This window comes from Pieris brassicae, chromosome 11 (genome assembly GCF_905147105.1).
Source record: "Pieris brassicae chromosome 11, ilPieBrab1.1, whole genome shotgun sequence".
NCBI classification, from domain to species: Eukaryota; Metazoa; Arthropoda; class Insecta; order Lepidoptera; family Pieridae; genus Pieris; species Pieris brassicae.
In genome coordinates, this window is record NC_059675.1 from 14,599,568 (window position 1) to 14,623,701 (window position 24,134).

At 44.5% G+C, this 24,134-nt stretch overlaps 4 protein-coding genes across 7 annotated transcripts in view; 1 reads left to right on the top strand and 3 right to left on the bottom strand.

Moving 5' to 3' along the window:
• Positions 1-909: 909 nt before the first annotated feature.
• LOC123715936 (AT-rich interactive domain-containing protein 4B) lies at positions 910-9,782 on the bottom strand. The gene is made up of 22 exons (XM_045671319.1): positions 9,352-9,782; positions 9,161-9,271; positions 7,431-7,587; positions 7,141-7,306; positions 6,855-7,073; positions 6,629-6,791; positions 6,419-6,556; positions 6,213-6,340; positions 5,913-6,129; positions 5,675-5,829; positions 5,437-5,600; positions 5,234-5,318; positions 4,863-5,163; positions 4,638-4,778; positions 4,402-4,567; positions 2,493-4,329; positions 2,296-2,420; positions 1,830-2,217; positions 1,486-1,763; positions 1,329-1,411; positions 1,203-1,260; positions 910-1,115 (listed from the first exon to the last, which is right to left on the bottom strand). The coding sequence occupies exons 1-22, from the start codon at positions 9,352-9,354 to the stop codon at positions 1,084-1,086; spliced, it is 5,115 nt and encodes a 1,704-aa protein (XP_045527275.1). The 5' UTR covers positions 9,355-9,782; the 3' UTR covers positions 910-1,083.
• Positions 9,783-10,267: 485 nt separating this feature from the next.
• Positions 10,268-14,264, top strand: LOC123716163 (E3 ubiquitin-protein ligase synoviolin). Its single transcript, XM_045671767.1, has 11 exons — positions 10,268-10,570; positions 10,650-10,742; positions 11,785-11,937; positions 12,076-12,270; positions 12,446-12,630; positions 12,860-13,002; positions 13,099-13,323; positions 13,409-13,533; positions 13,611-13,729; positions 13,808-13,972; positions 14,044-14,264. Exons 1-11 carry the CDS (start codon positions 10,430-10,432, stop codon positions 14,111-14,113), a joined length of 1,614 nt encoding a protein of 537 aa, XP_045527723.1. The 5' UTR covers positions 10,268-10,429; the 3' UTR covers positions 14,114-14,264.
• A 47-nt stretch (positions 14,265-14,311) lies between these two features.
• Positions 14,312-16,278, bottom strand: LOC123716164 (39S ribosomal protein L37, mitochondrial). The gene is made up of 5 exons (XM_045671768.1): positions 16,009-16,278; positions 15,588-15,935; positions 15,215-15,504; positions 14,687-14,856; positions 14,312-14,608 (listed from the first exon to the last, which is right to left on the bottom strand). The coding sequence occupies exons 1-5, from the start codon at positions 16,182-16,184 to the stop codon at positions 14,360-14,362; spliced, it is 1,233 nt and encodes a 410-aa protein (XP_045527724.1). The 5' UTR covers positions 16,185-16,278; the 3' UTR covers positions 14,312-14,359.
• A 6,805-nt stretch (positions 16,279-23,083) lies between these two features.
• The window catches only part of LOC123716051 (ETS-like protein pointed), a 59,070-nt gene continuing 58,019 nt past the window's right edge, over positions 23,084-24,134 (bottom strand). For all 4 annotated transcript variants that reach the window (XM_045671548.1, XM_045671547.1, XM_045671551.1 and 1 more), the window contains one exon: positions 23,084-24,038. In XM_045671548.1, coding sequence (XP_045527504.1) covers positions 23,975-24,038 — 64 coding nt within the window. In that variant the 3' untranslated portion in view covers positions 23,084-23,974. The remainder of the gene's footprint in view (positions 24,039-24,134) is intronic.

Below are 24,134 nucleotides of genomic sequence, written 5' to 3' on the forward strand. Positions count from 1 at the left end.
CCCATCGAGCATAAGGTCTGCCTCTGTACCGTTTGCCTGGTGGGCCTCTGGGTGCCATGTAGTTACTACATTCGTCCACCTGTGATCTGTTAGGCGTGTTACATGACCCGCCCCCTTCCACTTCAGTTTTTTGGCGTGGCTTAGAGCATCAATTGCTTTGGTCTCTGATCTTGTCTACCTTTTTAATGTTTAGCATGCTCCTTTCCATGCCTCGTTGACATGTATTTATGTTGATTGTTTTATTTGTAAATTTCCATGTTTGACATGCATATGATAGAATAAGGCACGAGTCCATAACTCTCTTCTTAGGCACTATAGGCTTATCACTTTTAAATATTTCTTTACTAACTCCAATATTTATTCCACGTACTTCTTACTCTTCTCTCTATTTCTGTCGCTGTTGAATCCAATTTGTTTACCCAAGTATATATAAGTTTGAAACTACTTACTTCAAAAGATCTACTTAAAAAAAGTTCCGCATAAGAAACTTCGCATTTATAACTTAGGATGGGCTTTATGTGAAGAATAGCGCTATCTGATAGTCATGAAACGCAACAATAGTTTATCCTACCAAAACGTAATCAATAGCTTATTTGGAACTCATCAGTACATTCTGAAACAGACCCTAAATATAATAATAAAAATTATCTTTGCTGGACCCACCCAGGGTACAATAGAGGGACCGCTCGCGTGGAACTTCTGGACCGCTACTTCTGGACGAGGACGTGAGATGATGACGTTTTAACAGCGGAAGGGGAGACCGCAGGTATGTCACCCCACGGCTAAATATGAATGATCGATGCAGATCGATGACCACATTCGAATTCTCTCTCTTAGCAGACACTCGGAAAGAGAAAAGTGGAAATTAGGATTCGTGAGCGGAAAAACGAGAGGGACGGGAGAAGAAAATATTGTGCAAACGCTTTATTAAGTAAAATTCTATAACATCGAGTCATACATCATTTAAACACAACTATATACATGTCCGTCCATATACCGTCGTACTGCATCCGGCACCCGACGCACCCGCGAACGAAGGCCGCATTATTGCACAGCGAACGAGGCGGGGAGAGGCCGCTCCCGTCACGAGCACGCCGCCTTGGCGGCTTTCACGGCTGAAACACCAAACGGAAACCGGTAAGCGGCGGCGACCCGAGGGGCCGGCGTCCGCCCAAAGCGTCGTCACCCCCACGAGAACTCACCCTCTCTCTCTTTGCGTCTCAATTTTTTTCTTCGGCGATCGATGGCCGCCAACTCGGCCTAGAAAAAGAATCATTCGTCAGTTTGCGGAACGGAGCGTCGCCTCGGAGACGTTCGGGCCGGCCTACCTTGACGGAGTGGTACGCCTTGCGGAGGTCCGACATCCTCGTCGTCAGCAGCTTGATGCGCGACCGAGAGTCCCAGGCGGGGTCTGCGGGAACGAGGAAATCTTATCGACGACGGCTCGCTCGGACGCCGACCCGACCGAGTCGGAAGGAAACTCACCGAGATCCACGTAGAAGTCGTACTTGAGCGGGTGGTGGTCGTCCGTGTCCCGGCGGAGCCGCCGGCCCCTGCCGCGCCCGCAGCTCGAGCTCTCCGACGTCAGCCGCGCCCGTCCGCCCGCTGCCGACACGTTCCAAGGATAGATCGGATTCGTTCGCTGGGTCGCTCCGAAGAGACGGAACTCACCGGCCGGTCCGTCTCCGTCGGGCGGCGCCCGGCCGTCGTCCTCCTCGTCCTTGCGCTCCGCGGGGCCGTCTCGCTCCGACGCGCGGCGCTCTCTGCGGGAAGGAACGGAGGCGTCAGACGCGACGAGGGCGACCTCGCGCTCGCGAAGCGGGCCGTACCTGGGCGGCGACAGGTCCAGGCTGCTGTCGGGCGTGGTGGGCGGCGTGTTGTCGATCAGGGCGTGCCTCCTCGGCCACGCGTCGCCCCGGTCTTCGTCTCGAGCGGCGTCGGCCTCGGCCTGCCGCGCCTCTCCGGAATCTCGTCGCCGGTCGCCGGACGCGGCGCGGGCCGCCCCGGCGAACGCGCCCGGGCCGCCGGGGGCGTCCCGGTGATGATGCTGCGGCGCGCAGGCGAAGGGCGTGTGCGGCGCGGGGTTTCGCGAAGGCGCCGGCTCGGCGTCGGGAGCCGGGGAGCCCGGGATGGTCTCCTCGCACAGCAGCAGGGACAGGCTGCCGTCGTCCTCCGGGGCCGCGCCGCGGCCGCCGCCGGCCACCACCACGTTGGCGCCTGCGACGGAGAGCGAGAGGGTGAACGGGGCGCGGTCGAGACGGGGCGACGGGTTTCGCCCGTCCCGAGGGTGCCTACCGTGCTTGCGCTGATTCTTGCAGGCGTCCTCCAGCATGAGCAGAGTCTGGCCGGCGCTCCACTCGCCCGCCGACTTGCCGGCGTGGGGCCCGGCGCGCTCGTCGGCCGCCCTGTCGATGATCAACCTGTGCGGGACGAGTCTTTAGCGAGGGTTCGCGTCGCCCGAGCGCCGGACGGAACGAGCCCACGCCGCGTACCTTCTGTCGGAGTCGTCCGAATCCGTGGAGTCGCCTCCGTCGTCCTCGGGCCGGAAGGGCTGCGGGGGCGGAGCGGCCGCCGACGCCGACTGGTTGATTTGACTGGATAGTTTTTGGATCGTGTCGCTCAGCACCTTGTTGTTCTTCCCCGGGCCGAGCGGCAGATCGGCCGCGCTCTTCCGCCTCTCGAGCGCGCTCGGGGTGGCCCGCAGCGAGGGCGGCGAGAGCGGCGACTCTTTGGGCTTCACCTTTTTGATATCCGCGGCTTCGCGTCTCGCGTCCGACGCGTCGGCCGATTCGCCGAACGTGGATTCTTTCGTTTCCGCGGGACTCGATCTCTTGGCGACCTCGAGTCTGGCCGGGGGCTTCAGCGATTCCGGCTTCGGGGCGAGTTGCCTCGGCTCGGCGAGAACCTGCGACTCGTCGCCGTCCAACCTCACGACGGAGGGCCCGTCCCTCTCGGGAGTGTCGGGTCGGGCCTCCGCCGGGGGCGGCGACGTGGACAGGCGCTTGGCGCTGTTGATGGCTTTGAGTAATTTCTCGGCGATTTTGGGGCCCTCGGATTGCAACAGGAATCCGGGAGGAGGTTCCGGCAGGACGTCGATCCGCGCGGGACTGTCGGGCTCCGACTTGTCTTCCTCGGTGTCGATCGGGCTCGAAGGCGCGTCGAGCTCGGCCGGAGCGGGGTCGGGGTCGAGTCGCTCTATCTTTATTGGCCTGGGCGGTGTTTTCGGTTCGGCCTCGGGAAGCGGAATAGACGAAAGGTTCATTTCTTCCGCTGATATTTTCTCTTCTTTCGTGTCTTCGGCGGGTTCGACGTCTTCCTTCGGCGAGGCTCCGGCGATTTGGATCTCGCTCTGCGGGGGCGGAGTGTCGGGAGGCATCGGAATAGACTCGAGAGGCGGCAATTCCTCCAGAAGGGTGATGGCGTCCTTGACCTCCTCGTTTCGCTCGGTTCCTCCCTCGCCGGGCTCTTCCTCGATGGCTTCGGCCGTTTTCTTGGCGACGGGCGTCGAGATGGTCGGGCTGAGCGAACGCTCCTCTTCCTTGACGGTGACCTCGCGCTCGTCGTCCGACGACCGTTCGTCATCGGCCGGACTCTCCGGAGAGTCGTCTATCATCTCTCGCATTTTAGGAACTTTATTTTTTTTGGAATACGTCTCTTGGTTCTTAGCGGGAGTGAACCCTTCGAAAACGGGCCCCGAACTCCCTTCGCCGGGAAGAGAGTCGTCGTCCAGGGAGAACGAGCCGTCCTTGGAGTCTCCTTCGGGGCTGCCCCGCTCGGGGGGGTCGCAAGAGGGGGCAAATTCTCCGAAAGGCGAGGGCGAAGGCGACCCGAACGCCGGTCTAGGTCTCGCGGGATCTTCGGATATCTCTTCGCTGAGGGATTTGGACAGAGTCGAGGCGTACTTCGTGGGCGAAATGTCATCGAAGATTCGATGAGTTCTCTTTTTCTTCTCATCGTGCAGCTCCAGTTCGAACGGCTCCGGCTCTTTGAACTCGTAGACGTCTTCGGTCTGCCCGTCCGGCCGGGCTCCCTCTGCGGAGGCCGTCGGCGCCGCGGCGGGTTCCGCATCCGACGGGTCGGCCGGGACGGGTTCGTCGTCGATCGCCTCCTCCGGCTCCTGTTTCACGGTCTGAAGGCCTTTGAGTTCGGACCGTATCTCGTTGAGGTCGTAGTCCCTGCCTTGGCGTCCCTGGCTCGGATGAGGCGCGTCGAGGCGCAACCTCTTGGGCGGGGAGGAGGCCGACGGAGTGGACACCGCTCGGCCGGGCCTCTTCCGAGGCTTACCGGGGCCGTCGCCGCCGGCCTTGGCCTCCTTGGATTGCGTCGGAGCTGAAATAGCGAACGTAAAGATAAGGCCCTGAACGGAAAGGGTTCCGGGCCAGGACACGAAGCGACACGTACTCTTCGGGCTGGTTTTGCCGTCCGGCTTCTTCGGCGGTCCCTTCGAGTCCGCGTCCGCGTCCGTGTCCGAGTCGCTGTCGCTGTCCGTCCGTACGGATTTACCCGAAACCTGCGGCGCGTGACCCTCCGGTCGCTTGCTTCTCGCTCGCCGGCCGACGCTCGTCCCCTAAAATGGAAAACGGACGCTGGATGAGTTTCGGAAGAGGAGAGGAATCGAAAGAGAACTGAGATGCGACCTTCTCGGCCTCGAGCTGCGAGACGTTGAGCGCGATGCGTTGGGGCTTGATCCACTCGTCGTAGCGCGTGTTCCAGCCCGTGTAGTGCACGCGCAGGAGTCCGCCGCGGGACACCTCGATCACCTTCGCCTCGTAGGTCACCTGGTCGGAAGCGTCGATGGGAACATTGAATAATCGCCGGACTGAGGCGGCGGCGCGAGAGCGGCTCGCGTGCTTCGGGGTTACCTTCGATTCCGACTGGGCGGGGCCGTAGTACACTTTGAGCTTGTCGCCCACTTGCGCCTTGACGTTCGAACTGCCCAATCTCCGGACCGGGTCGCTCGCGGACGGCCCGAGACGGCAACCGTCCGTGAGAACCCGGGAGCCGCGCGCGCAGGCAACCGCCGGAGAGCGGTCGACGCGCACCGACTCGGTGGACTTCCTCTTGCGCGGTCGTTTGCCGCCGTCGGAGGCCACGGTGTTGCCGCTGCTCGCCGAGTTGGCGCTCTGACTCCGCCGACTCGGCGTCTTCTTCCCGAGCCCGCACCTGCGACGAGAGTGCGTCCGTCACGGTCGACGTCCGACGCGACGGAGCGGTCGGCGGAAGATATAATCACCTCGAAACCCGGCCGGAGCTGTCGCTGTCGGTGGAGACGTGAGGTCTTCGCGAGCCTCGAGAGATGGAGCCGCCGCCCTCGTTCACTGTGGCCGACACGAACACGGTTATCCGCGGGCTCATTCGAACGACCACCGGTGGCGGCGGGTGGAAGTTCGAATGGGCCCCGGGGCTTAGCATTAAATACAATGAGACGTCACGTACGCTTCGAGGATAGAGGCCTCCTCTTGGGGAGGCGCTTCTCGTGCGACTCGCTCTTGGCGGGAGGCAGGCTCCTCGTCTTCGAGAGGGATCTAGACTTGACGGGGACCCTCTCTTCGCTCGCGGGCCAACTCTTGTCTTTCTCCTTCTCCTTCTCCTTTTCAGACCTGAGTATTGCGATGCGAACGGTTAATGAGACGAGCACGGGCGTCACGTTGGGGCGATCGGTGAACTAACTGACTTAGGCGTGGCGCAGCGCGGTGCCAGCGGCTGGTTGTCGGCGCTGTCGTCCTCGTCGCTCGCCCGGGACTTCTCTATCTTCTCCTCCTTCTCGCTCTTTTCGCTCTTGTCGCTCCTCTCCGTTTCGCTCTTGTCCGAGTCCTTGTCTCTCCCGCGCTGTAATGTTCGGACGATGAGAACGATGCGTCATGGGATGCATCGAATCGTGAATCGTGACGTTATCGACTGGTTTTACTCACGGTGGAGGAGCACGAGACGGAGGTGGGCGTGGAGGCGGCGGACGAAGCGGTGGGCGTGGACGTGGCGGGCGCGGCGGAAGCGGAGGCGGCGGCGGGCGGCTGCTTGTCGCGGTCTCGGATGAGCGAGCGCCCGGCGGGAGGCGTTCGAGCGCCGCGAGGGTGCGCCACCAGAGTCACGCCCAGTTTGCGATAGAAATCCTCGAAGCTGTGGAGGAACCTGGGGAGAGAACGACAGGTGCTGTATTCGCGTACGAGTTCTGTGCGAGTCTACGCACGTCGCAGGTTTCGCGCGATACTCACTTTTTATAGGCTTGCTTACACAAGTTGGTGATGCTCGTGGTGACAGGGTGAAAGCCCATTTTGTCGGCTATGGTCTTCCATTGATTTTGGTTGGTGACCCGATTGTAGCCTCCCAGCTTCTGCACCACCTGCGAAACGGAAATAGAGTCGCACCGTCACCCGAGAGTACGAGGGTACGTCGCGGGTGATGCAAACCGATGACGCACTCGAAAGAGTCGGTACAGGTCGATATCTCTGTTGGCGATGGTGGGATTGCGGTTGAGCGGAGTCCCGCGGTCGTCCATGAACTTGTACAGCTGCGCCACGAAGTGGTCCTTCTCCTCGCGAGGCTCGTCGTCCGAGCTCTGAAACGGGAGATCGAAAAGAGGTCACCGGAGAAGAGGAGGAGTTGTCGCCGAAGAGGAACGCGTACGTACGTCGTCGGACGTGTTCCGGGGCTCGTCGAAGAGCGAGTCGCGATCCCAGTGCGGCGGCAGCACACCGTCGTCGAGGTACTGCAGCGCCGCCTCTACGCCGCTCCACTCCGGGGGGGCGCCACCCTTGCGGAACTCGCGCGCCTCTTTCTTCGGCACGGTGTAGCTGAGGGAATCGTTCGTCATTCGGCGCCGGAAACACTGCCGCGCGAGGGCGGAGAGAACTTACTATCTGCCGTCTTTGAAGGACCTCACGAGGTAGTCCTCCTTGACCTTGATCTGAGCGGTCGGCGCGACCACGAGCGCCGGGAATGCCGGCTGGTGGGGCCGCCTCCGCTCCGCTCCGCTGGCCGACTCCACGAGGACCACTCGGCCGACGTGAGGCTCCCTCTCCGCGCTGTCCGCCTTCGTCCGACGCGAGCTCCCTTCGCCTTCGCTCTCGTCGGATCTGTGAAGATTTGTGAAGTTTAAAATGAATTACGAGCGGCATACGTCCGCGAAATCTCTCTACTCACTGTGCCCTCCCTCTCCGTCCGCGTCTGCCGGCTATGACGGGCGTGGAAAAGTGCTCCGGATGCGTGAGGGGCAGTTGATCCAGCGTCTCGCTCTCGTTGAAATGCCTTCCGCTCTTGAGACACAAAGCCGATCTACGTAATGTCGTGATGTCGCCATCGTCGAATACTGTAACGGGTCACTTCGTGTTATTTCTAATAAAATTTGGTATTCACCTACGGTGGTTATAGATGTAACACCAGGTACAAGAATAAACATCTAGCATAATAAAATTAAATTAATAACAACATACCAACAGTGTACTGGCTACAGTCTTGTATTTTAGTAATGACCGCTTCAATGGAATCTTTCTTGGGATCCTGCTTTATTTCTACTGTACTGCCAACTCGCAAGGTACCTTTTATTACATCGTCATTGACGGTAGCGATTCCTCCCGCTTTAAGAGTTACCTGTAGTATCAACAAATATTAGAAACTGTTAGTTTTGAAGACGAATATAACCTATATAGTGTTGATGCTGTCTATTTATTTTTTGTTTATATTGAAGATAATCAATTTAAACAGCCCAGCATTATACATAATAAACGTAACGTAATACGTATTTGCACATACAGTATGATTAAACTTGCAATAATCTGACTGAATCTTTACGATATTCATCCACAAATTAGTACAATACTGTTTCCAGCAAGATTCCTTTCTGTCAAAATGAGTCAATATTGAAGAAATTCATTACATTTTATTGTAATGGTTATGGACTAGTGGTAGTTGCATGAAGCAAGTCGATTTAAGGATTTTCAACATGCCAGAGAAATACAACTGTCTCACTGTAAACCGGCGCGAGAATCATATGGTACTCTCGTGCAGAGAGTAAGTCTCCCTATGCTTTCCCTTTTCTCTCCCTCCTATGTACATACTGTCCTACTCTTTTCCTATGATTTCCCCTCTCAAAGAACATAAACCACGATGAGTGTGCAAATTAAAGAAAGAATACCCTAGGTATCCACCACCGGACTAAACAAAAGCAAACTTGAGACAGCGGAAGTGGCCGTGCAGAGTAACGGAGACTGGTGATGACCGTCCACGTTTCTACGCTTGCCTGTATAGGTCCCACAGCGGCAACATTGTAATCGACCGGCTCATAGTGACTTAAATCGGCTATAGAATTCTGATGTTGACTGATATAGATGCTGCTGCTTTTAGGGTCAATCACAAGTGTCTGGTTCTGAGTACTGTGCCGATAACACGCCCCGCCGTGTTTGGTACTATAGGTGTTTACCTTCCGGCAAAGAATGAACATGTCCATGGGGGCCAATTTTTTGACGCTGTTGCCAACTCTTATGCATCTTCAAAGAATCCCTTTGTCATAACACAACTATTCATAGACACTCCCTTAAGCCTATGCTACTATCAGAATACTAGCTATCGACATACATCAGCCCCACAGTCATCAAGAAGACTTAGCCCCAAGAAGCTCATTGTGCTCAGCAGATTGAGACAAGTGCAAATCTCACTCCCCCTATTCTTTGGGCAGTGAATCCCCAATACCAGCTTCCTCCTTTTCTCTGCATCTAACACAGTTTGCTATGAATGGTTGATGACCTTATTTTTTCTGATCAATCTAATTCCTCCAGTTCCATCTTGGTTGATAATGAACTGCTGGGCCAGGCATCGGTTCCAATCTCTACTGCACATGTCTAATAAGATTAAACCAAGAAGTAAAGAGAACCCCATCTTTCACCACTCAATATAAAACTTTATTGCCAACACTACTAGTCTCATTATTTGACCAGAAGACTCAAACATTTCTACAGGGATGGAATCACCTCCCTTACAAGATGGCAATAAGTCATTTAACGAAATTGTACATATATACTTTTATTAATTAAAAGCTAACTTTGAAAAAAAACATCTGGAGTTATCATATAATATCAAGGAACTTTTTCCCCAACATAATTTGTTTAAGTTAAGATATCCTTACATATAAGCATATAATTATATGGTATGCCTTGTATAAACTTACCTTGCACTTAATGTTCCGCACCACTTTCTTTACCTTTGCTTCACAAAATGCACCTTTATACTTGGCACTTACATCAGTTCCCACTGGAAGGTAAGGTGGATCATCACCCTGCTAAGATACACAAAATAATGAGATAGTTTTTTTATAATGTAAGATTCAAGGACATTCATATAGAATACTTTAATGTTTACCATTTTTCTTGATAGTGAAAATAATTATAACAAAACTTGAAACCATTAGACTGATTTTAAGAAACCATGTTGTATTTATTATTTCTTAATATATATTTATAATATAATCTGCACAATAAAAACAAATAATCGGTTTATAATACAACCAGCACTTCAATGAAATGTAATAAACGAAACAGGCACAAAGTAAAATTTGATTGCGCGGCAACAAGCTTATACTTTTGTAAATAAGTTTTGACTGTTTTTATTTTTCATAGCAAATGAATTGTAAATTAAATTTGTCGTAACATTTATTTATCCAAATATAATGTTACGTTTATATACTATTTAGACATTGTTGCTTCGTCTTAAACTATTAAAACAAATAACTAGTCTACAGAATCCATCTTGATTGTGATTTCAGAACATTTTTATTTATTTCTGAGTTGTCAACTGTCTTCAACACAGAACACTATTACTTCTAGCGACGTCATAGTCTGCAGCTTGACTACTTTTTTGCCTACTTTTTCTTCTACCGCCCGGGCTAAAATCTTAAGACGGTGCTGCTTCGTCTTACGTATATTTATTTATTCTATTTAGCAAATTCCACAATCTCGTGGCGCTAGACTAAGAAATAAGTAACTACTGCATACCAGCAGTATTAACTTCTACTTAGTTATTGGCATTAAAATGACAGTAACCCAGAACACTCTTATTATGTCTTATGTTAAATGAAAATTATAATTTTGAATTACGTCATTAAACTATAGTAAATATATTATTATATAATATTTTCTTATAGTATTACAGTTTATATATTAAATATAATAATGATTTAATCAAAGTTTGCTATTAGAGGGAAGTAGGAGCTAACTTGGTACAGGTTTCCGATTATAAAATTATTCATTTCATCTACTTGTCACAAATAAAGATTGAACACGTCAAACGGTCAACATTATTATTTTTTTGCTGAAGTTATTGATATGATACCATGTTTTGAAAATGAATTTGTTGAAAAAAATTAGATTTTGGAGTGTCTAGAATATTTTCAAGATTTTCTTATAAAATTTTCTGTGTTAGAATTTAATAAATGCTTTAAATGACTGTAAAAATGAAGGCCTTAGTTGCAGCTGCCATCAGTCTTGCACTAACAACTATAGTTATCGGCAATGCATACTATCAGAAGAAACAGTTTTACCCTTCCGTTGTTTATCTCACAAACTCAAATCCTAGCATGGCTGTAAGTGCATTCAGAAATGTTGAAGTCCGTTATATTGTTAGGTTTTACTACTATTATCCTCACTGACTTTCTATTACAGGTCATGTATTTACAAGGATTAATTCTTGTTCTTCTAGTTGGGAAAATTATTCGGAAAATATTCTTTGGACAGCTGCGTCCTGCTGAACTTGAGGTATTTACATTTATATGTTTATTCTTCCTTTTCCCCTGTATTTAGTTATCTCAGCATATCTCTTGACCATTTAATGTTTATTACATTCTTTGAAATTGAAGTTAAGGGAACCAAATATATAGGCATTATTATTATTTAATAAACACACTAGCAGCAACAAGCTGATGCATTATTTATTAAGGATAAGGAGAAACAGTTTTAGTAGCTGACCTCAAAGATCCTTGTTTTTATTAAAGTTTTTCAATGTGTTGAACATTTTAATAGCCAGAAAGAATTTTGTAAGTGTCTATTAATTTTCCTCTTTGTTTGACAGAAGGTCAACAGGTCAGAAGAAATCAAAGCAAGGAATTCTTACTACTTTGCTACACTTTGTAATATGTTTTCAATTAGTATGATATCTTACATAAAATAAGGGTCTGAAATGACAAAACCATATTCCAACAGTGGCTTTGTATAAGATGCAGTTTTATTTAAATTACATTATATAGTGATATATAAAGGAAACTTTTAGGAGTTTTTTTTCATATTAAATAGTAAGAAAAAGTAGAACTCTCGTAATCAAATAATATGTGCCCTTTTTAGATGGCTAGTTCTTGCTGTGAACACATCTAGATCCTGCGGACAAGCCTTATGATATACCTGTCAGGCACACACTGTACCTCCTAAGATAAATTTACCTCAAAAATTTGTTATGTACCTGCTCCAGGATTCCTTATACTAAGTTCCACCTTTGAAGCCTTATCCCCAGCACACATGTCTCTCACAGTAGTGATATTTGTGTAATTCTTAATATCAATACGAACACAAGCTTCTTGAAAGATTTTAGACAAATCTGTCTTATGTGTTCACTAAACATATTATAAGCTTGTAATCCAATTTCAAATCGTATGATTTGACAATTCATTCTATAACTATTTTAGGTCTCTAATATCTATAAATAAGGCAATAAATGTTGTATATACATACTGTCGCCTGATATGTTTGATTATTGGGCCACATATACTTTGTAGCCTCTTATTAAAAATTATGTGTGTATTTTCAGCATTTAATGGAAAGGTCCTGGTATGCAATCACAGAAACTTGTTTAGCTTTCACTGTGTTCAGGGACGATTTTAACCCTAAGTTTATAGCACTGTTTACTGTTTTATTATTCTTGAAAGCATTCCACTGGTTGGCTGAAGATAGAGTTGATTATGTGAGTTATTAAAATTGTCTTATAAATATATATAATTTCTATTTAATTATTTTCATACAATTATAAATAAAATTATTGGTGTACATACTGATTTTGACTCGGGGAAATTTTTGACGTTAAATACAAATATTTTTTCAGATGGAAAGGAGTCCTGTCATAGGTTGGTTGTTTCATGTGCGAATTTTGACGTTGCTCATGCTGTTGGCCCAAGCAGATTTCTTTTTCATTCATCACGCATACCAATTTACCCTTCTTAAAGGACCATCAGTTCAACTTGTATTTGGATTTGAATACAGCATATTACTGGTGATGATAGTTAATATTTTGATAAAGGTAATTATGTTAAAGATTATTACTTCAATAGTTATATCTTTTAACGTCACAGATAAAAACTATAATAACAAATTCAACTTTGTTTTTACCACATCGCAGTCGGTCCACACTGATAACTTAAAGTAAATAAGTAGCAATGAAAGATTTTAAAACTTCTTTTTGTTCCATTTTTCAGTATATTTTGCACGCAATCGACTCGCGTTGGGAAGCTCCTTGGGAAAGTAAGGCCGCAGTGCTGCTTTACACCGAATTAGCGATTAACTTCTTCAAGGTCCTACTGTACATCGGCTTCGTGGTGATCATGGTCAGGATATTCACTCTACCGCTCTTTGCCTTCCGACCCATGTACGAGACGATGAGGTGAGTCAACGTCAGATACTGCTCGAAGTATATATTTTTATAAAATGAAGCTGGACGAGGACGATGCACAAAGTGCCGGTCGTGTGGCTTTCTTCTTTCATGAGTCGCAACAAGGTGAGCTTTTTATTTAAAATGTAAATGTATGACGACGGCCACCGACCCGTAAATGTGTTTCGCGTGTGCCACACGTCGTGCGATCGGTGGCAAACTATTATGATTATGTTTAAAGGAGTTTCAAGCGAGCGTACAGCGACGTGGTGTTATCGCGTCGCGCCATACGAAACATGAACACCCTGTACCCTGACGCCACGGCCGAGGAGCTCGCGGCCGCGGACAACGAGTGCATCATCTGCCGCGAGGAGATGCACGGAGGTTCGTCCGATCGTTCTGGCACGGCGCTCTATTGTTCGATAACTTTTTAAATAAACAGTTAATGTACAAAAATACCATAAACTTTTCCATCGTCAGGTGCCAAGAAGCTGCCGTGCAACCACATCTTCCACGCGGCGTGCCTCCGCCTGTGGTTTCAGCGGCAGCAGACGTGCCCCACGTGCAGGCTCAACGTGCTGCGAGCCCCCGCGCCGGACGCCGCGCCCCACGCCCCGAACGCCGTCCCCGCGCCCCACGCCGCGAACGCTCCCCGCGCGCCCCACGGCGCGCCCCCGCCGCCGTTCCCCAACGTTCCGCCGCCGCGTGAGTACCGCGGGCGAACGGCTCGTCTTCTGATATGACGTCGTCGATACACCCGACCAAAGACTGACGACGAAACCTTTCGCAGCCATGATGGCCTGGGGCATGCCCCCCGCCCCGCCGCCGCGGCCCGCCTCGCTGGCCACGCTCTCCGCCGAGGAGCTGCAGAGGATGGAGGGCACCGAGAGGAGGAACGTCGAGGCCCGGCTGCACGTGCGTCGACCGTCCGTTTTTCGATCCGATAAATTCATATTTCCGTTCGAGACATGTACGCGACGGTCCCGTTCCAGTTGCTGCACGAGATCCGGGCGATGCTGGACGCGTCGGTGCTGCTGATGCAGCAGTACTCGTCGGTGGTGGCCAACCTGCCGCTCGACCGCAGCGACGTCGCCACGCAGACGGACGTCGAGTGAGTCGCTTCGGGATTTCGGATGCCGCTCCTCCTCGAGGTGTTTCTATGTTTGTCTGACGTGGGTCTGTCCCGCAGTCGCCCCGAGCCGTCCCCGGCGCCGAGTCCGGCCGGAGCGGGGCCCGAGACCGACGCGGTGCCCGGCACCTCGTTCGAGCCGGCCGCGGGACCCTCCGGCTCCTCCGAGGGCATCGAAGACTTTGCTCTTGACGACGCGGACAAATTGACGAGCGACGCTTCCAGGTAGTCCGCCTTCGGCGCCATCGTTGTTGTCGATATGTTGAAAACGTCTATAACCGATCGAACCTTTTCAGCGAGAGTGCGGGCGCCGACGCCGAAGAGCTGAGAAGACGTCGATTGCAGAAGTTCAGCTTAGAGAATTGAGTATTCGCTTGAGAAACGTTACATCTTTGTATCTATTCTTACTTTTACTGTACAAAGTGTTTGGTATGTGTTAACTTGTGTATTCTAATCGATAACTGATGTGTTTATGTTATTGTAAATATAATGAGATATATACGTGAATACATTCAAATTATACTTTTTCTTTATTCTTCTTCGGCTTCGCAAGAAATGAAACCATCGAGTGAACTATTTTTATTTATAAGACTAATAATCATATTTATTCACTTAACAATTGTAAAATGCATTAATGTAACCGTACACGGCAGGATTGTAGTTCTCTAACGCGGGCATTCCCCCGAGATATCTACTGGAGTCATATAATTTGACATCATTTTTGCAAAACCAGACATTTTTAGTCCCGTCCGTCCCGCTGACGTTTAAAGTGTTAAGTTCCAATACGCCAAAGTGGTAGCGCTGTCCGTCGGTTTGAATACAGTTAACGTACACCGGCTCCGGCAAATCTTTAATGTCCTCCTGTAAGCACACGACATATGAAATTATGAAAATGTACTTACTCAAATTTGATCAATGCAAATACAAATTTATACACACTCCGTATAACTGCTTTGCGAATGACGACGCAATAGTAAAAGTGTGCGTTAGTGATCGTCCGAGCACTTGTATTGGTGTCACAGGTTCCTCGTACAAATTCTTGACTTCTGTTGCATTGTAGTGTAACCAAGTTGTGTGTGGATGTTTCGATAACATATTTGATGAGATTGCTGAAATAATAAAAAGTATTTAAAAAAAAATTCTTAAAAAATACAGTACTGAAAAGGGTTTTGATTATGTTTGAAACCATTTGTATTCCACAATCATCTTGCAATATGTTAATTGTTATAGATCTGACAACTACCATAGGTATGTACAGCAATAACAAATGGTTTCAAACATAATCACATTTTCTGATTTAAAAGAGAGCTTTGTTAGAGTGTTTGTATCAAGATTTCCAGAGTAATAAGTTGAAGGGTATATAATAAGGAAGAAAGTCCACATTATGTTTTAGAAACCTTAACTAAATGAACATGAAATGTATCAAAACAATTTTTAAGGAACACTATGAATTGCTTAATTACTTACGGTATTTACTAACTTCATCATAAAAGTGTTGTTTTGGTAAAGTAACAGTGTGCTTTATGGGATACAAGTCTGGTATTTCAATAAATGGTATATCTCTATCATCGATTTCGTGTTTCAAAGGTTTGTTGCTTGTCACCAAAATGTTAGAGACATCTTTAAATTGTATCAATTCATTTTCTTTATCAAACACTGTACGACACTCAATATCATTCAAAACATATTTACTTTGTGTAACATCAACATCACTACTTTTTTCAATTAACTGCATTAACTTATTTGTTAATATTTGACTAAAAAAGACATATTATTAAGAACTAAAAATTTCAATTTGAAACAGCCAAGATAAGTTTATAATAATTTTATATCAACTTACTTTCTCCGTCTATCTGTAATGCCTAAAATTCTTGTAAAATTGTAAGCTGGCCTCTCTGGATCTTTAATTTTAGGTAATTTTTTCTGCTCACAATCAAATACATTGGCACTTAAAATGGCTTTCTTAACACCTTCATGAACAGCCTTTGGTGCAGGTAATTGTGCTAGTTCTTCTATTCTTAAAGGCAATTTGTCTTCCGCAATTACAGTTTTCGTAAGCACTTGAGCTTGAGATATTCCCTCTAAGAGAACATTCATATTTGTAAGAGTATAGCATGGTCTTTCCTTATAGTTTGGATGATTTTCGTCTAGTGGTAGGGGTCGTTCGTAAGGACCTATGATATCAACTCTACAATCAAGACATTTTTAATCTCATTAAATAGGTATGTTTATTTTAGCGTTTGTTACAAAAACGTCCTTACCTTTCGTGAACTTCCGGCTCCTTAATAAAATCTAGGGCATCTTCAACTTGGATTCCTTTGTCTTTCAGATATTGTTCTACTCCTGTATCGATTGGTACACGTTTGCCTTGAATCAACCAATGCTTTTTGAACATAAAACCAATATGTTGAGCATACAACACTCTTGACAGTTTCATGATTTACATAAATCTTAGTCCCAACAAATTAGTTGTAAATAAAAGGTACGCTTTTTAGGTTAGTGTTGTACGACGTACGTAAATTAGATGACAATTGTCACGAGTCATCAAGCAAGTGCAAACAACACAGCTTAGAGGAAGGATAGTTTTTTGATATTTGAAGCAACAAGGGACCAGACTCACAGAGACAGCATGCTTTACTTCCTACTGCCGCGGCGGCTAACCGACTCCTGTATCGCGAACAAGAATACTCCAAAACGTATCGGATTTAACTTACGAATGTTTACAGTTCGCATCAAATTTCGTTTTTGAATCTTACCATTATTCCAGATTTTATGAGAAAAATCGGAAGCAATAATGTAATCCACGGCTCCAATCACTCGTACCTCACCCTCCGATGACGTGAGAAAGTTACTCAAGCCAGCAGCGGAGTAAAATTTAATGGGGTAGCGGTAGATTCAGGTGATGAGTTGTCCCGAATTGACGATCATCATCTACCCTTGATAGTAACTCTTAATTACAATTTCTACCAACATGCGCAAACCCGTGAACCATCGAATATGACTAACATAACTGAATGGAACTTTAGTAGAGGATTTTTTTATTGTTATTTTATTTTCTAAAAGACGTAGACTGGAGAGAATTATTACTGGCTATTGTTGATGTTGATGAAGCGGTGCAACATTTTAATAGCATTCTACATAGCATGTTTTCCTTGAAAAATTCGAAAATTAACTAACCACAGGTATATTTTAGTAATGAAATCATTGCTAAATTAAGAACCAAAGCGCAGCTCCATTGGCAGTGGAAATTTCTTAATGATAATAAGGTGTGTTTAGAATTTAAACGTCTTAGGTCAATCATCAAGACCGACATTCGCAAAACTAACATTAACTATTTACATACCATCTCATTAAATTTAATTAATAAACCCACGCAATTTTGGCAATATACTAATTCTCTTAGAAACCCAAAAGCCAAAGAGTCTGCAATTCTTTATATTGATGTTGAATATTATGGTTGTGACGCGGCGGAGGCATTTGCTAGTCACTTTAAGTCAGTATTTCTTGCAGATCACCCGCAACTATCCAGCAACTGCCAATCGTAACCCAAATGCATACGCTAATCATTTTCAATTCAATTTTGATATCAAAAGTTTCGAAAAATTAATTATTATGCGTAGTGTAAATAAACTAAAATCTAAAACACCTCCGGGCCCAGATATGATTCCGGTTTTTATAATTAAAGGACTGGTAGACTATTTAATATTACCTATATCGCATATTTTCAATATTATTTTATATTCAGGGGTCTACCCGACGTTATGGAAGACATCCCGCGTGGCCCCAGTACGATACAATTGGCGAATAATAATTTGTCCGAAATGCATTCATCTAGTATATTATATTGCTTTATTTCGGCGTTACCGTTCGGGAAACCAATTTAGTTTAAATTAATTTGGGAGATATATTCGTCACTATAATCCTGGTAATTGTAACGTGAGTCATGTTGTGCGCAATTCTGAGTAATATTTTTATTAGAGTTAGGATTACGATTAGAGTTTCGGCCGTTATTATAATATTGTCTCAATTTTCAATACTGTGACCCATGTTTTTGCAATATCGACAGGTTATCACATTTGTAGTATTATTTGAGGAATAGTTTTGTCTTGAGAACCGATTAGGTGTTGAGTTAGGAGGTGGTATAATATTATTATGTTTTCTATATATTATAAATAATATTTTTTCCTCAGGATCTTTTCATCTATAGTAGAAAGTCGTGGCTGAAGGCCGGTCATAAAAATATTTAATGCCAGGTCTTGCATCGCTGCTACGCGTCCTACGACTTCGTCTTTCTTTTTCGTTGGTATTGAAGTATTAATTTCAGCTAATAACTTGGATGGGCACGATTCCACTTTGAGGGAATATTGACTGATGGTTTCGTTTATGGATTGTATGCAATCTTGTAAGTCTGCTAAAAGATATGAATAATGTTTTTTATCACCAAACTGAGCTTTCAAGAGGTCCTCAAGTTGAGAACATTTTTAAATTCCCTCGAACACGCCGATTCTGCCTTTCCTTCCAGCCTACTCCGAATAAATTTTAAAAGGACATCAGTTTGCGATGCTGTGGCCATACTAATCGCATTTTGGCAATTTGTTAAGAATGGACCAAATTTTTCACGTGACCCATCGAATGTGGTGATGAATTTGAGTAACACGTTTAAATCAATTTCTGACATTTTGCCGGAAATACTATCATTATATCATTGCAATTTAGACACATAAAATAGGATATAGAAATGAACGAGTTACAAATATAAATATGAAAAGGCATACACTATCACTAACTCTTAGACTACTTATGGAAGGTATCATCGGGATATGATTGAAAGGGTGAAGAAGAGAGAGAGAGAGTTCCTTAGAAATTTGTATAAAAGAAGGTACATTTTTTCCTTGCTTCCACGGTACTAAGTTCTTGACGGGGGTTTTAAGGCACAATTTATTAGAACTTCGCAGGGATTTAGCTGTAATCAAATTTGGTTTAAGCGTAATTAAAAAGGAAACTGCCAGAAACATAACTTTTTTGCTGTGCGTCCAGTGTCAACAAGTTCCCATTCCTCGGTTACTCTCGCTGCTAAATGGGTTTCTCAACTCTTAGAGGATAGTAGGAGGTTTACTGTCAATGTTGTAAATAGCTTAATTGTATTTTATTTTAGTTTTATGTTATTTTTAGTTAGATTTTGGCCATGCATGGGCTGTAAATTAATAAATATATAAATCATCATCATTGTACCACAAAGAACGGTTCGGTGGCCGTCGATACACAATCTTATACTAGAATAATAAGTCCTGAGTACATTCCTCGTTACAATATCTTCTTACCAGGGAGAAAGGCACACAATATTATCAGCCGTAAGGATTTGGAGAAATTCTATTAGTGTGGGAACAAAGAGAGGTTAGCCTGATGCCTCACGATAGTTCCCAAAAACGCACTAAACACTCACTATAAATTAACTATTATCAATTACAATTAACAAAAAGTATATATAAAAATAAAAATGTGTCTAACGTAGCCCGAGTAAATCTCAACAATGACTCAACTAATAAATGTGACGTCGGCCGAGAAAAAAATATTAAATTGAAATTATGTATTTATCTTATTTTGGTCTATTTATGGATGTAGCCGGGCCTCTCTGCATCCACTGTCGGTGGGCGGTCGTGCGGTCTTTTATTCTGCCAAGGTCTCCATTCAAGGAGCCTGGGAGTCCATTGGTTCTCGTCTATGCGTGCTTTGTGGTCTATCTACCCACTGCTACTTAGATGTTGCGACAACCCTTACTACGTCAGTCACGCCACGGAGTTGCCAAGCATTGCACGATTCATCGCCCGCGGTGCGACCCCCAGGCTTCGGTCGTGGGTTGTGTAAGGGTTATAGCTAAGGTTCCATAATAAAAGCCAGGCCAAATGCACTGATTGAAGATCTTTCTTTCGACTGCTATAGACAGGGGTGCCCACATATCTCTCCATTCGCTCCAAAAGCTGCCTATGTCTGCGAAATATATCACTGGCCTTCAGCTTGACTTTCACATCCCATTGAAATTTTGTGCCCAAGATAGAGCCAGCGTTCGTTGTTTGTCAAAGTTTTAGACTTGGAAAGTTCATCTTTAGGCCGGTTCACCTTTGCTGACTCCCGGCTTAGGTTGTATTCATGTATTTATTTGCATTCCATAACGTTACAAAATATGTTTAAGAGGCTTAAAGCTAGGTACAATATTATGGACCCTGTTAGGGCACAGCAAAAGAAGGCATTACAAAACCTATATAACATAACTAATAGCAACAAAATAGCACATAAAACTTCACACTCCAGGCTAGTACCAATTACATAGAATAACATTTTTTTTAATTTATTTAATTTTGAATATTTAGGGATTAATAATCATGAAATTAAGCTATATTTTTATCTTCTAGGTACTCATTAACGCTATAATAACATTTACGTATAAGAAGTTTTTTTAGTTTGTAAATATATGTATCTTTTTTTCGTTTCTTAGTGTCTCAGCTAGTTTATTATACATTTTGATTGACATGACTAGTGGGCTTGATGCATGTATTTGTAATCGGGAAGATGGTTTAGGCGTGTTTTGTGTCGAAGTGTATATCTTGTCTGTCTGTCTTCGCGTGTGGTGTAAAATTCTTTGTGTGTATGGGCAAATTTACAGATTTCCAATATGTATAATGAGGGTAGAGTGATAATCTTTAGTTTTATGAAATGTGGTTTGCAGCTGTCTGTTTGTTCTATGTTAACTATGATCCGAATTAACTTTTTTTGAGTTGTGAATAGTGCTGGTGCGTCGGTGCTATTTCCCCACATTATTACACCGTAGTTTAGCCATGCATGCGCATAGGCGTAGTAGGTGGTTAGAGCGGTTTTCAGGTCCGTAGTCTTTTTAATTTCCCGGAAAGCATATAAAAATTTTGATAGTTTTGATTTTATTTTTTGTATGTGTGATTTACAGTTTATGTTTGTGTCTATTGTTATACCTAGTAATGAAAATTCGTTAACTTGTTCTATTGTGTGGTTGTTAAAAGAGAAATTTAGAGAAAGTGGCTTTTTTTGACAGGGGTGGAATGCTATTGTTTTGGTTTTTTCAAAATTGATTTCAAGATTGTGTGCATTCATCCAGGTTATAGTTTTTGTTAGAATATTATTGAGTGTAGAGTGTATGTTAGTGATATCATGACAGAGCGCTATAATCGAAATATCATCAGCGAATAAAACACATGGACCAGGTCCTTCTATGGTTTTTGGAAGGTCGTTTATATAAATGAGAAAAAGAAGGCACCCAACAACGCTTCCTTGTGGTATTGAGGCTTTTATTGTTTTACTGTCAGAGCGGTAATTTTGGAGAATTTTTGTTTCATTATTATAAAATTCTATTTCTTTGACTTGAACCATTCGTTAGTTTTTCCGCGGATACCTATCCCATAGAGTTTATTTATAAATATTTCATATTGTACCTTGACGTAGGCTTTAGTCATGTCTAGGAGCAGACCGATTGCGTATTCTTTATTATTTTTTATATTAAGAGCTTCCTGTATGAATTTATATACTGCTAAAGTTGTTGACCTGTTTTTTCGATAACCATTTTGACATTCATTGAATATCCCATATTTCTCGCAGAAGGCGTACACCCGATTACACATTGTTTTCTCAAATATCTTTGATGCGTTCGGTAATAGAGCTATTGGACGATAATTATCTGTTTTGTCGTTTTTCTTATTTAAGGGCTTCACTATTGCTATTTTGAGTTGATCAGGAAAAACACCTTCCTCGAAGGATTGATTTATTAATTTGTAGAATGGTAGAGTGAGTTCGTCTGCACATTTCCTAAGTAATTTTGGTGGGAGTTCGTCAATACCGTGGCTATTTAAAATATTTATTTCATAAGGGTCTACAGGTCTGAGAAACATTGTGTTTTCGGAAGGAGAAAGTACGGGATTACATTTTGGTCTACTTGTTTGTATTTGGCTTTCTTCACCGATAGATGCAAAAAAGTTGTTGAAAATGTTAGCTACTTGTTTGGGTTCGGAAATTATTTTATTATTTGTTTGTAGTTTTAGATTATTTCGCTCTTTTTTTAATATTTTATTGGTGCATTCATTAATTATACTCCACATTGTTTTTACTTTTCTATTGGATTTGTTCATTTTGTTAATGTATTGTAGTTTTTTTGCCGTATTTACAACAATATTTTTTTATAATAGTTTGTTATTATTGCGTTATTTGCATTTAGTGTAAGTATTTTTAATAATCTTTTATTTTTGCAGATTGCGTACAGATTGCTTTTTGTCAACCAATGTTTCTTATGAATATTTTTTATTTTTATTCTTCGTATTGGTATGCTTTTATTTAGTACATTCATAAGCGTATCTTAAAATGCTTTATAGTTATCGTTAATATTATGATCTGTTGTTATAATATTGTTCCAATCTACAGTAATTAACGCGGATTTTAATATGTTTCCATCGCTAAATGATCTTTTATATGTGTAGAATGTTTCATGTGTGATGGACACTTTTGGTATGGTGATGTTGAGGTTGCTTGCCATATCACAAGTGTTATCAGCGAATAAGACTATTTCATCAACGAATCTCAAGTGTGTCAGCCTAAGGTCGTTGATGTTGATCATCCTAATCATCGTCCCACGAAGTTTTCAAGAGGTGCAGTGAAAAGTCTCCAGCGCGTATATATTTGTTTTATCGTGTTAAATAAAACATGTTGATACTCAATGCAAGGTTTGAGTTCTACATAGACTACACGGTTCAAGATGCTGTTCAGTTCTGGAAGCTGATTAATAAGTTTTATGGCTATTAGGGGTGCTTGCCTTTCTTCCTTGGCTGACAGACCCGGCTGACGGACCACTGAGTGTTATCCTTCTCGTCTTACCTCGCACAGAATTAGACCACGACCCACATAATGCTGTCCAATTTATGCTCTAATTCGTGTAATCTGTCATCTGTTGGCATCGTCCTGATGTTGTGTTGGTACAGAAGTGGGTTGCAGTTGTCGTCGCCCCCCTCCCCTGTCCTGGACGTCCTGGCCCTCCCGACGAGATTAGGGAGGCCTTAGTCGCCATGTCTTGTAGTGCTTATTCGCCATGTCGTCGGGCCCTTGTCGAAATTCCTGAGAGTACCTGAGCCACCAGATATGCCACCGTACTACAGGACGCTTTACTATACGCCACCTGTGACCCGGTAGGTAGCTAAGGATCGCCCCTACCGTGTTCACTTTTATTGATACTATAATACAATAATTGTATCATATATGGATAGTGAACGTGAAATATCTATTAAATATTATTTAATTTTTTCGTTTGAAAAGAAACAACAAACATTTCGTAAATATATATATTTTTAAATTCAAATCTTCCATCAATACATACATTATCTGATCGGTAGTTAGAGCATTTCATCGGGGTTTTAACGCACAATTTACAATAAACGGGAAGACATCGCCGGAAAAAACAGCCACCTCACACACTCAGCACCTTCATATAAAAGTAAAAACTGGATAATTACGACTAAAAGCAATCACCTCGGTATAATATTGATGGAGGAATAATACTTTACAAAATAAACTTATCGAAATATCTTCGGTTTACGCTAGGAGCTATAAAAATTGAAAATAATACAACTAATTAATTTCATAACTAGTAAGACATTACAATCCCTTACCACGAGATCAGGACAAGTGACGTCAGCCGGCGTTCGATCGTAGGCCCTTCGGCGAACGAAAGATTCGCGCGGTCTTTGGACTCTTCGATAAGTAATAAAATTTAGTTATGTCCATCACATATCTTATCAGTTTAACCGCACATTGCAACAATTTGCGAATCAAACGTACAACACTTATCGTCTACTATGATATAATAGCTAATTAATTATTATAAAGTAACAAATTTAACTTATATTTACAGTATTGTTAATCGATAGCTGAATTTCCTAATTTATGTATAAATTTCACATTCGATAGACACGAGAAACGGATTTCGGCAGAGTTGACGACGATCGCGGGTTAAGGCACGGCGGTGAACGGATTTCCACACGACATTCACGAATGAGATCAAATCCGACTTCGTCTGTGAAGAGTAACGTTTCATTGAACGACCGATCGCCTCGATCGAGTCCAAGGAATAAATAATAAGCGATGCTGGCTATCGATGCGGCTCGGTTGTCGAATGTTGTGTGTCAGGTGTCAGGCGTCAGGCGTGCGACGGAGACGGGCTCAGTCGTCGTCCTTCTTCTCCATCTTGGGCTCGTACATCGCGTGCAGCTGCTCTGGCGAAATCCTGCGAAACGAACACGTCGCGTTTGGTCTCTATACTCTTAGCGTAGCTTGGGGCAACGAAAGAGGAACGTCGCCGTTACGATGACACCGAAGACTC

What these genes read in the sequence shown, in the direction of transcription:
- LOC123716164 (XM_045671768.1), bottom strand. Translation starts at nt 16,184, where the DNA reads ATGAAACTGTCAAGAGTGTTGTATGCTCAACATATTGGTTTTATGTTC. An exon ending in ATTACAGATAGACGGAGAAA is followed by an intron (nt 15,505 to 15,587) that starts GTAAGTTGATAT and finishes TGTCTTTTTTAG; the next exon opens with TCAAATATTAACAAATAAGT. An exon ending in TCGCAAAGCAGTTATACGGA is followed by an intron (nt 14,609 to 14,686) that starts GTGTGTATAAAT and finishes GTGTGCTTACAG; the next exon opens with GAGGACATTAAAGATTTGCC.
- LOC123716163 (XM_045671767.1), top strand. Translation starts at nt 10,430, where the DNA reads ATGACTGTAAAAATGAAGGCCTTAGTTGCAGCTGCCATCAGTCTTGCA. An exon ending in CCCATGTACGAGACGATGAG is followed by an intron (nt 12,631 to 12,859) that starts GTGAGTCAACGT and finishes TTATGTTTAAAG; the next exon opens with GAGTTTCAAGCGAGCGTACA. An exon ending in TTGACGAGCGACGCTTCCAG is followed by an intron (nt 13,973 to 14,043) that starts GTAGTCCGCCTT and finishes GAACCTTTTCAG; the next exon opens with CGAGAGTGCGGGCGCCGACG.
- LOC123715936 (XM_045671319.1), bottom strand. An exon ending in ACCTGTACCGACTCTTTCGA is followed by an intron (nt 6,341 to 6,418) that starts GTGCGTCATCGG and finishes TCCGTTTCGCAG; the next exon opens with GTGGTGCAGAAGCTGGGAGG. An exon ending in AGCTCCGGCCGGGTTTCGAG is followed by an intron (nt 5,164 to 5,233) that starts GTGATTATATCT and finishes CTCTCGTCGCAG; the next exon opens with GTGCGGGCTCGGGAAGAAGA.